At 45.4% G+C, this 11,013-nt stretch overlaps 1 protein-coding gene across 1 annotated transcript in view; it reads left to right on the top strand.

The window, feature by feature from the left end:
- Window positions 1-5,401: 5,401 nt before the first annotated feature.
- ZMYND15 (zinc finger MYND-type containing 15) overlaps window positions 5,402-11,013 on the top strand; it is a 26,160-nt gene continuing 20,548 nt past the window's right edge. The window contains exons 1-2 of the mRNA XM_083706752.1: window positions 5,402-5,453; window positions 6,637-6,975. Coding sequence (XP_083562878.1) covers window positions 6,639-6,975 — 337 coding nt within the window. The 5' untranslated portion in view covers window positions 5,402-5,453; window positions 6,637-6,638. The remainder of the gene's footprint in view (window positions 5,454-6,636; window positions 6,976-11,013) is intronic.

The raw sequence follows: 11,013 nt of genomic DNA, 5'->3' as shown, positions 1-11,013 counted from the left end.
ACTAATACAGTACTATAGTAATATAGAAATACAGTACTAAACTAGTACTAATATTTCGAAACTGAAAATTTAACATTCTGTATGTATTTAATTCTCTATTTTATAAAGATTTTTAATATCTGACAGTGAGTTTGGAGTAGCCCAATGCAAAAATCCTGAGGATCCATGTGGATCCATGCTTTGTAACCACGTTTTTGCACCACTGTGACCCTAGGCAACAGTGGGTGCGTGATTTTTTTGGTGCAAGATGTAGCCATGGACATGCTATGTGCTCTGATGGTGAATTTGGGGTGACCCAATGCAAAAATCCTGAGGATCCATGTGGATCCGTGCTTTGTAACCACGTTTTTGCACCATTGTGGCCCCAGGCCACAGTGGGTGCGTGATTTTTTTGGTGCAGGCTGTAGCCATGGACATGCTATGTTATCTGATGGTGAATTTGGGGTGACCCAGTGCAAAGATCCTGTGGATCCATGCTTTGTAACCACGTTTTTGCACCATTGCAGCCCCAGGCAACAGTGGGTGCGTGATTTTTTTGGTACAGACTGTAGCCATGGACATGTAATGTGATCTGATGGTGAATTTGGGGTGACCCAATGCAAAAATCCTGAGGATCCATGTGGATCCGTGCTTTGTCACCACGTTTTAAATGGGGAGGGAAGGAAAAACACAGAAGGGACAAGAAGCACAAGAGGGGTGTGCGGAGAAGCAGCTGGCTAAGAATGCAGGGGAGTTTAACGGGGTGGGGGGAGGAAAGGAAGGCAAAAGTCCCCCCCCAAGCCAGCCCTCTCTCTCTCTCTCCCACCTGCGAGTCCCTAGAGCACGGAGAGGAGGAGGTGGTGGGCTGGAGCCTGCACACAGTGTGACTAGGAAAGAATTAGAAGGAAGGACTCGATCCTTTCCTTAACCCACGGCTTGCCAGGAGGGCAGGGGATTCCCTACTCTTTGTTGAGTTTGAGCAAACGCAGCAACAGAAGCGGGTGGGCAGTAAGACCCTGAGGCAGAATGCAGGAAAGCAGCAGCTTCCGCCTTCCCTCCGCCCGACCGCCCAATCTTATTTTTGCCTGATTTTTGCCCCTGCGCACAGACATTTCCCCTTACTTTTTAGGAGAAAAAATCTGTGTGTTATAGAGCGAAGTTTACGGTAATAATTTTCTTAAATTATTGGGGGGCTGAGCCCCCCCAAACGAATTTTTGAGGGGGCTCGGGCCCCCTCAGGCCCCATGGAGTCGGCGCCTATGCCCCAGGAATAACCCAGAGATGCATTTAAATAAAACACACATTCTAGTCATGTAAAAACACCAGGCAGGCCCCAGAAATAGCCCAGAGATGCATGTAAAAACACGCTGATTCAGGGACCGTCCGCGGGCCAGATTTAGAAGGCGATTGGGCCGGATGCGGCCCCGGGCCTTAGTTTGCCTACCCCTGCTTTAGAGGAAAGTTTTTCCCGGCGCCTGTGCGCATGGAGAAGGCTTGGCTTGCTTCCTCGCGATTTGGCCTCGGTCTTCTGCTGGCTTCCGACCGCGTGGAAATGCTTTTGGCTCGTGGAATCGGAGCACAGCATAGTTGGAAGAAGGGAACCTGAGGGACCTCTAGTCCAAGCCCCGGCAACAGAGGACTCCTGATCTTTTCCACACCCCCTGCCCATATTTTTATTTTTACGGTATTTTTTTTGCTGGTTCTCCTTTTTATCTGTAAGCTGCGTGGGAAAAAGGCAGGGGTGGAAACAAACAAAACAGTGTGTCTCTTTTATTGCCCTTTTAACTTTCCGTATGTTTGTGTTTTCTTTTTAGTGGTGCTAAAATTGTTATTTCATGTTCGTTTATATCCTGCCTTTTACCCGGACGGGGATTTGGGAAAAATTCCTTCCAGTAGCACCTTAAAGACCAACTAAGTTAGTTCTTGGTATGAGCTTTCGTGTGCATGCACACTTCTTCAGATACACCACCACCCCTGCCTCAACCCCTCCCTTCTGTGATCTGAAGAAGTGTGCATGCACACGAAAGCTCATACCAAGAACTGACTTAGTTGGTCTTTAAGGTGCTACTGGAAGGAATTTTTTTGTTTTGACTATGGCAGACCAACACGGCTACCTATCTGTAACGGGGATTTGGGACTTACGGATAAAAATGCAGATGGAGGGGGGGGAGCAGGAAACGTTGCCTGCCCCCCCAATCTCTGGGTGGTGTGACGTTCCAGGGGTCCCAAGCACTGAAGGCAGCATTCGTGTTTCCTTTTGAGGCCCAGGGGAGACAGGTGTCTTGGGGTGATATTTGCCCATATATACAACCTGAGCCGATAATGGAGGGGATGAAAGGCAGCAGCCACCACAAAAGAGATCCATTAAGTCATTTCCATTTTTCTTAGACTAGTTCAGCAGCTTCCTCTTAACAGATTCCATCCACATGCAGGATCACAGGCTAGGAAGGGGTCCCCAGGTGCCATCCAGACTGTCCCCACAACCTGGAACAATATCAGCTGAACCTGAAGGCCTGTCAGCACGGGCAGATCTCCTTATTTTCACTTTTTTAAAAATTTAAAAAAATATATTCTTTGCATATTAATGGAAAAAAGATGAATCAGATGCATAGGGGTGAAAAGCTGCAGCTGCTATAAATAGAAAACGTTAAATCATTTCCTTTTCTTAAGTTTCAATCGCAGCATTTAAACATTTTATCCTTGCTCCCCTCTGTGGGATCCTGGTCCCTCTAGTTGTCTCTGCCTGCCATGTGAGACCGTTGTGAATAGTAGGAGAGGATATCTTGATTAAATATGAAATGAAATGAAGTTTATTACGGTCCCAGACCAGATTAAATATTATCCTTCCTCACTCTCACTAGTGAGTCAAGTAGCAGAGCACATTCCCCTTAGACAGCAGAAAGCTATTTGCAGATTCGTGTGGATCTCTTTCGTTAAGGAATCCAGTCTGGCTTGCCCAGATTGGATTTATTCCTGGTAAGTCCCCTTTGATCCCTCTCAAAAGAATAAAGACACAGCAGTCTTTCCTTAAAAGTAACAAGAAATTTACTTACATTCAGTTCACAGTATGATCCCTGAAGGCAGGCTTTGGCTTGTAGTTACAGCTACAGAGAGAGGTGGGGATTCATTCCATCTCAGCCGCCCTGAGCCCAGCCTTGGCTGGGGAGGGCGGGGTATAAATAAATTATTATTATTATTATTTGCTGCTGGCCGAGAGCCAGCAGTGCAGTCCAAGAGAAGAAAAACAGAAGATGAGAAAGAGGGCTGTGTGACTGGACCTTTCGCTGGGTCTGCAAGCTTCACGCCCACCTGTCTGGTCACATGGAGGGAGAGGATGCTCCAGACCAGGTGGAAGAGGAAGGTATTGTGGGATGGGATCCAGGAGAGGCAGTCAAGGACAACATTCCTTGCAATGCTAGAGAAGACATGTGGGGGAATGTTTGGTCCAGCCAGTCAAAACTTCCTGTTCCTCCTGGCTGAATGTGACCAGAGGTGGGCGTGACCTCACCTGTCCAGGTAACAAAAGGACGAGTCACGCAGCACTCTCCCTCTTTTTGACTTCCTTCTTTGTTTGACCATCTTTTAGCTAGGACTGCTCTGCTAGCTAGCAGAAGCACTGGGTTATTCTCCAATATGGGGTAGAGCCACATGTACATATTTGTGACTAAGTCTGCCTTCAGGAATCCAACTGTGAACTGATGTGAGTAAAGTTCTTTTATTGACTTTGAATAAGATTGCTGCGTCTTTATTCTTTTAAGAGGGATTCAAGGGAACTTACCAGGAACATACAATTCAATCTGAGGCAGACTGAATTGTATAATAGTGAGAAGCTCACACGAGCCTGCAACCAGCTATCTGCTATGCATGTAAGAAAGGGGAATGGAACTTGCTAGCACAATTAGGAAGGATATTAATAAACAATATATCCTCTCCTGCCACCCTGAACATTCCCAAAGTTATACTGGTTGGAGTAACATCTCCCTGTCTGTGTCCACTCTAGGGAAACAAGGAATATTGTACTTGACTGCTCCAACGGATTACATCCCATATGGCAGCCAGGCCCTTCATGCAGGAGATGCGTTCTCCAGCGCTGGTGCCCCAGAATAATGGAGCTGAAGGGAGAGTCTCTCTCAGAACAGGGCCTTGAAAATAGGCCACCACTCCACTCAGAATGGGGGGGGGGCAAGATGGCTCCCCCTCCCCCTGACCCTCTCCGGAGGCTCCAGTTCTCTGTGGAGGTACAAAGCGGCTTCCCTCTGGCTCTCCTGTGGAGGCCTTTGCTTCTTTGCCACCACTTGCACCCCCCCCCCCGTGGCCCTTTGAAGACCCCTCTGCACCTGGGTGGCCTTGGGGGGTGGCAGGCAGAATGAGGTGCCCCCTCCATGCCAGCGCGTTGGGTTCTTGCCCCACATGCTCTAGTAGTGAAGGCTCGACAATATGGGGTTTATTTAGGATTTATTTTGTGCATTTCTCCCTAAGCTTTATCACATCTTTTTTGTTTTCGCAAACCACCCTGGATCCTTGTTGCTCCCCCCTTTTTTAAAGAGGAAAAAAAAAACGGAAATAAGAGAGACTGGAGGAGGGGCTAACCAGAGGGAGGGGATGTGACTAAAAAAGGCTGATTATTGGGGGGGGGGGACAAAGCGGTTTGCAGAGGAAGCGTGTAGCCCCCACCCCGGCCTGAGATTTCAAAAAGTGGGATTTGGCCCACTTGGAAAGGAATTTATTTATTTTCTGCATTTGCAGCCCAACTTTCCCTCCAGGAACCTCAAGGTGGGGCACCTGGTTCTCTTTCCTCCTCCTCATGGAATCCCCACAACAACCACCTTGTGAGGTAGGTCAGGCCAAGAGAAGGCAGTGACCCCCTCCCCCCCTCCCACAAGGTCATCTTCAGCAAGCTTTACAGCCACTGGGTGGGGGATTCGAACCCCCGTCTCTCCCAGATCCTAGTCCTCATTGAAGCCCCACAACAACCCTGCGAGGTCGGTTAGGCGGAGCGGCAGTGCCTGCCCCACAAAGTCACCCAGTGCCCTTTTTGTCCAAGTGGGGATTCGAACCCTGGTCTTGCTCCTAGTCCTCATGGAATCTCCACAACAGCCCTGTGAGGCAGGCCAGGCCAGCAGAAGGAGGCAGACATGGCCCTGAGCTCACACCCAGCAACCTTCATGGCTGGCTGGGGCATTCGAACCCTGGTCTCCCCTGGGTCCTAGCTGACACTCTAACCACTACACCGCCGCTGCCTCTTTTTACACCCCGACATCTTTTCCTGACCTTCAGGGTCCGTGGCCTTCTGCAGGGAGCTCCCTTTCCGCTGCCCACGGTGGCGATGGGACCCAGGTGTCCGGGGGGGCATCAGAGGAGGAGGCTGTCGGCCGCCCCTCCGTCTGTTGGCCTGGCCAGGATTCCAGATTCCTCTGATGTTGCAGCGGAACAGAGGGACCCCCCCATCCAACGACTGACCTCCAAGCGGTCAGGTAGGTGGGGAGGCCTAGGTGGGCCCTAGGTGGGGGGCAGGACCCCATGCCAGGGGGTGGGCAAGGCTGGTGGGGGCACAGCTGTCCTCTAGGGAGCCCCTCTCTATGACCGGGGGGGGGGGGACGACGACCTCACCTGACTGTTGGTGACAGTTGGGACTCACCTGAATGGAGGCCACTTTCCCCCCAAAGACGACCCCCTTTGTGGACGAGGGAAGCAGGGACAGAGGGAGACGGGGGGAGCACTTTCATTTCATTTCATTTCATTAATAATAATAATAATAATTTTAAACAGCGCTGAAAATTAATAATATAGAATAAAAATTAAAAGTGAGAAAACAGAAAGGAAGGTATAATATATCAATACAAGAATTAAGAATTACAATTCCATATAAAGTTATCTAATATATAGATATTATTATTATTATTATCAAAACACACAAACACAACACCCCCAGTATATTTTGTATAAATGGGTTCCAAATTTCATTACACTTTCATCTTATTTCGAGTATTCACAGGCCAACCTGTTGGATTTTCACCTTTCAAATTCCAAAAATGAGGGCAGCCCAAAAGATATTTTGGTTAGAATACTATAATAAAAATTATTTTTGCTTGGTAAATAAAATGTGTGTAAATTTGTGTAGAAATCATGGGAAATGACTGGCAGATACTTGCAAGTTATATACTATGTATTCATATTAATATATTATACATATCTTATATGACGTGTCAATTTCAAATTTTCTTTGGTTTTCTGATTTGCTTCTTTATCAAACCTACCAAACTAAATGTTGTCCTGTTCCAAAAATAGTAATTTAAATTCCTCACACCCAAAACCGTTTTTAAGGCCCCTCAGTGAAGAAAAGTGCAAAAATTAAGTTTCACCCCTAAAATGACACACCCTGCAGGAATTAACCTCTCCTTAGAAATCTCCAAGGAATCATAGTATTGAGAGTTGAAAGGGGCCTGTGGGTGATCTAGTCCAACCCCCGGCCATCCAGGAATCGCCTGTTTCATAGAAACTTAGAACTGTCAATTCGGGTGGGACTCCAAAAGGCATTCCATTCCAGGCAGGTAGATGCATGGGAGTTTGTCGGGGGTTGAGGGAGACGCACTCTGCACATGCTCAGAGGCTCCCTTGGTGGCTGACGGAGGCCTGGCCCCACCGCTCTCCCCGCAGGCATGGAGTTTGTCACTGGCTACCGGGCCGAGATCCTGGACTTTGCTGAGCTGCTCTTCAGCTGGTACCGGCGCTTCTTGTTGGAGTCGGCTTGCCGGCGAGGCAGCGAGCGCCGCAAGCGCCAGGAGGGCTCCATCCGGCGCCTGCCCCCGGATCCGGCCCTCTGGGTTCTGCACGCCTTGCCCAACCGGGCGCTGGCCTTCACCGTGGCCGACCCGGGGCAGCAGGTGGGGGGCCGCTTCTACAGCGAGGAGGCCCTGGCCCTGGGGGACCTGGAGCGCTTCATCACCTTCGTGGGTGCCGGTGAGGAGGACGACGAGGAGGCCACACCTGAGACAGGTGAGGGGCGTTGGAGGGGGCGGGGCTTGGGGCAGGTAGCCACAGCATCCTCGGAAGGGCGACCAGGGCTCTGCTCTGTGTGGGATGGGATACCTAAGTAGCAGTCAAGTACAACATTCCTTGTTTTCCTAGAGTGGACATGCAAGGGGATGTTTGGTTCAGCCAGTCAAAAACTTCCTGTTTCCTCCTGGCTGGGACACCCTTCCTTTGCATGTGACTAGAGGTGGGCGTGACCTTATCTGTCCAGGACAGGCAGCACTCTCTCTCTCTCTCTCTCTCTCTCTCTCTCTCTCTCTCTCTCTCTCTTCAACTTCCTCCATCGTTGGAGCAGCTTTTAGCTAAGATCATCTGGGATAGGTCCACATGTATATACTTTGTACCTAAGTCTGCCTTCAGGCATCCAACTGTAAACTGGTGATGTGAGTAAACTTCTTTTACTGACTTTAAAAAAGATTGTTGTGACAATACTGGATTGTATGATAGTGAGAGGCTTAAACAAGCCTGCAAGCAGCTCTCTGTTGTGCTCTGTAAAGGGGAATGCACTCTGCTAAGGAAAGGGACTTGCTAGCACAAGTTAGGAAGGATACTAACAAACAAGATATATATTTTTTTATAATAATTTTTATTAAATTTTTAAACAATAAACAACATAGATAAAAACATATTATTTTCCAATAACCACATTTCATTCTCATCTTTGGACTTCCTCTCATCTCTTGTTGCTGCACTCTGAACGCATAAATTTTTCTAGCAAATTATTTACTTAGTTCAATTTATATTATGTAATTGTCCAATATTAAATCTCAAATTTTAGAATTTAAATCCCACTTATTCTTTAAAATTTAATTCTGGCGTATTATTTATCCAAAATTTGTCTTTTCTTTCAGTTACCTTTAAATTTAATCCCTTATTACTAATTTGTTGGAGCCATATAATAACAAATCTTACATCTTTCTTAACATTCGTACAGTTTACAATGTTTTTGTAAATAGTCCTTAAATTTCTTCCAATCCTCCTCCACCAGTTCCTCTCCAAGGTCTCGGATTCTGCCAGTCATCTCTGCCAGTTCCATATAGTCTATCAGTTGCATCTGCCATTCTTCCAATGTGGGCAAATCTTGAGTTTTCCAGCCTTTAGCGATAAGTATCCTTGCTGCTGTTGTGGCATACATAAAAAAAGTTCGGTCCTTCTTTTGCACACTCTGGCCAACGATGCCCAAAAGGAAGGCCTCTGGTTTCTTAGGGAAGGTATACTTAAATACCTTTTTCAGCTCATTATATATCATTTCCCAGAAGGCCTTCACCCTAGGACAGGACCACCAGAGGTGAAAGAATGTTCCTTCAGCTTCTTTACACTTCCAACATTTGTTATCAGGCAAATGGTATATCTTTGCAAGCTTGACTGGGGTCATGTACCACCTGTATATCATTTTCATAATGTTTTCTTTCAGGGCATTACATGCCGTAAACTTCATACCGGTGGTCCATAACCTTTCCCAGTCAGGGAACATAATGTTATACCCTATGTCCTGTGCCCATTTTATCATAGCTGTTTTAACCGTTTCATCCTGTGTATTCCATTTTAGCAGCAAATTATACATTCTTGAAAGTATCTTAGAGCTGGGTTCTAACAGTTCTGTTTCTAACTTTGATTTCTCCACTTGGAATCCTATCTTTTTGTCTGACTTAAAAACTTCTTTAATCTGAGCGTAATGTAGCCAATCTCACACTTTATCTTTTATTTTCTCCATACTCTGCAACCTCCAGGTATCTCCATCTTTTTCTAGTATTTCCCAATATTTCGGCCATTTGGCCTCCATATTGAGTCTTTTCGGGGCCTTAGCCTCCATTGGTGATAGCCACCTTGGGGTCTTGTTTTCCAGTAAGTTTTTATATTTTATCCAGACATTAAACACTGCTTTTCTGACAACATGGTTCTTAAAGGCCTTGTGTATTTTAACCTTGTCATACCACAAGTATGCATGCCATCCAAAAGTATTGTTAAATCCTTCCAGATCTAAAACATCTGTGTTTTCAAGAAGCAGCCAGTCCTTCAACCAGCAGAAGGCTGCTGATTCATAGTACAGCTTTAAGTCTGGCAGGGCAAAGCCCCCTCTTTCTTTGGCATCAGTTAATATCTTAAACTTGATTCTGGGCTTTTTGCCCTGCCAGACAAATTTAGAGATATCTCTCTGCCACTTCTCAAAACACCCCATTTTGTCCACAATCTGTAGAGTTTGAGACAAAAACAACATTTTTGGCAATACATTCATCTTAATAGCAGCAATACGTCCTGACAAGGAAAGTTTCAATCTTGACCAAACTTCTAGATCCCTCTTAATTTCAGACCAACATTTTTCATAATTATCTTTGAATAAATTCATGTTCTTCGCTGTTATGTTTACCCCTAGGTATTTTACTTTTTTAACCACAATTAATTCTGTCTCTTTCTGAAACCTTTCTGATTCTGAAGAAGTCAAGTTTTTTCCCAAAACCTTGGTTTTTTGTTTGTTTAATTTAAATCCCGCCACCCGACCAAACTCTTGGATCAGTTGTAAAACCCTTTTGGTACTGGGCTCTGGCTCCTGTAAGGTCAATACTAGGTCATCTGCAAATGCTTTTAGCTTATACTGTTTCGCTCCGACCTGAATACCCTCCACCAACCGGTCTCCTCTAATCATATTTAAGAGCACTTCCAGGACCGATATAAATAACAAAGGGGAAATAGGACAACCTTGTCGTGTTCCTTTTTCAATATTAAACTCTTCCGTCACCACATTGTTCACTATCAATTTTGCCTTCTGTTCTGAATAAATTGCCTCTATCCCATTCTCAACCCCCCGCCCCACTCCCATTCCTTCCAAGTTTTTCTTCATAAACTTCCAAGAAATATTGTCGAAGGCCTTCTCCGCATCTATGAATATCAAGACTGCTTTTGTGTTGATATTTGTCTGCAGGAGTTCCAAAATGTCAATAATGTTTCTTGTGTTTGCAAACAAATGTCTACCTGGGAGGAAGCCGGCTTGGTCCTTGTGAATCACTTCATTTAACACTTTTTTGAGTCTACTTGCTAAAATGTCTGCAAATATTTTGTAATCCACATTCAGGAGGGAGATGGGGCGGTAAGTCTTAAGTTGTGTCTTTTCGGTTTCTAGTTTAGGAATCAATGTGATGAAAGCCTCTTTCCACGTCTCTGGTGCCTTCTTCCCTTCCATGATTTCATTACAAACCTCCATTAGTGGGTGTATCAAATAGTCTTTCAATGTCTTATAGTACTTGGAGGTCAAACCATCTGGCCCTGGAGATTTGCCCAGCTGCATGTTCTGAATGGCTTCTTCAATCTCTTGTTGTGTTATTTTATAGTTCAGGATAGTTCTATTTCGTTGAGACAACCTTGGTAAACCGTTCTTCTTTAAAAAATGTTCTATCTCCGATTCATCTTGCGGCCTTTGTGTATATAATTGCTTGAAATATCTCTGGAAGCACTTTCTAATCTCCACTGGGTTCTGAATGTTTCTTCCTTCAATTTCTAAATTTGTTACCGTATTCAGTTTTTGTCTCTTTTTCAGCTGCCATGCTAGCAGCTTTCCACATTTATTTGCTGATTCAAAGGATCTTTGTTTCATTAGCTTGACTTTCCATTCCACTTCCTGATTTATCAATTTTGAATATTGTGCTTGGTAAAGTTTAATTTCTCTTAAAATCTCATTTGATTTCGGTCTGGATCTTAACTTCTTCTCACCTTCCTTAATTTTCTCCAAAATCTTATTTTTTTTCTCATTCTGTGCTTTTTTCTTTATAGTGTTCTGTTGTATCAGAAACCCCCTCATAACCACCTTACTTGCATCCCAGACAGTTCTTTTTTCCACCGTAGTGTTCAGGTTTATCTCAAAATAGTCCTTCAAAGTTTTTTGGGCCTTCTTGATAATCTCCTGATCTCTAAACAAATTGTCATTCATCCTCCATCTAAAGGAGCCGGCTGGGGCTAATCTCATGTCCATCTTCATAGCGCTATGGTTGGAGCAGGTCTTTGGGCAGA

The sequence above is a fragment of the Podarcis gaigeae genome, assembly GCF_964106915.1.
Source record: "Podarcis gaigeae genome assembly, chromosome: 13".
NCBI lineage: Eukaryota > Metazoa > Chordata > Lepidosauria > Squamata > Lacertidae > Podarcis > Podarcis gaigeae.
This window is presented reverse-complemented; position numbering and strand designations above follow the sequence as displayed.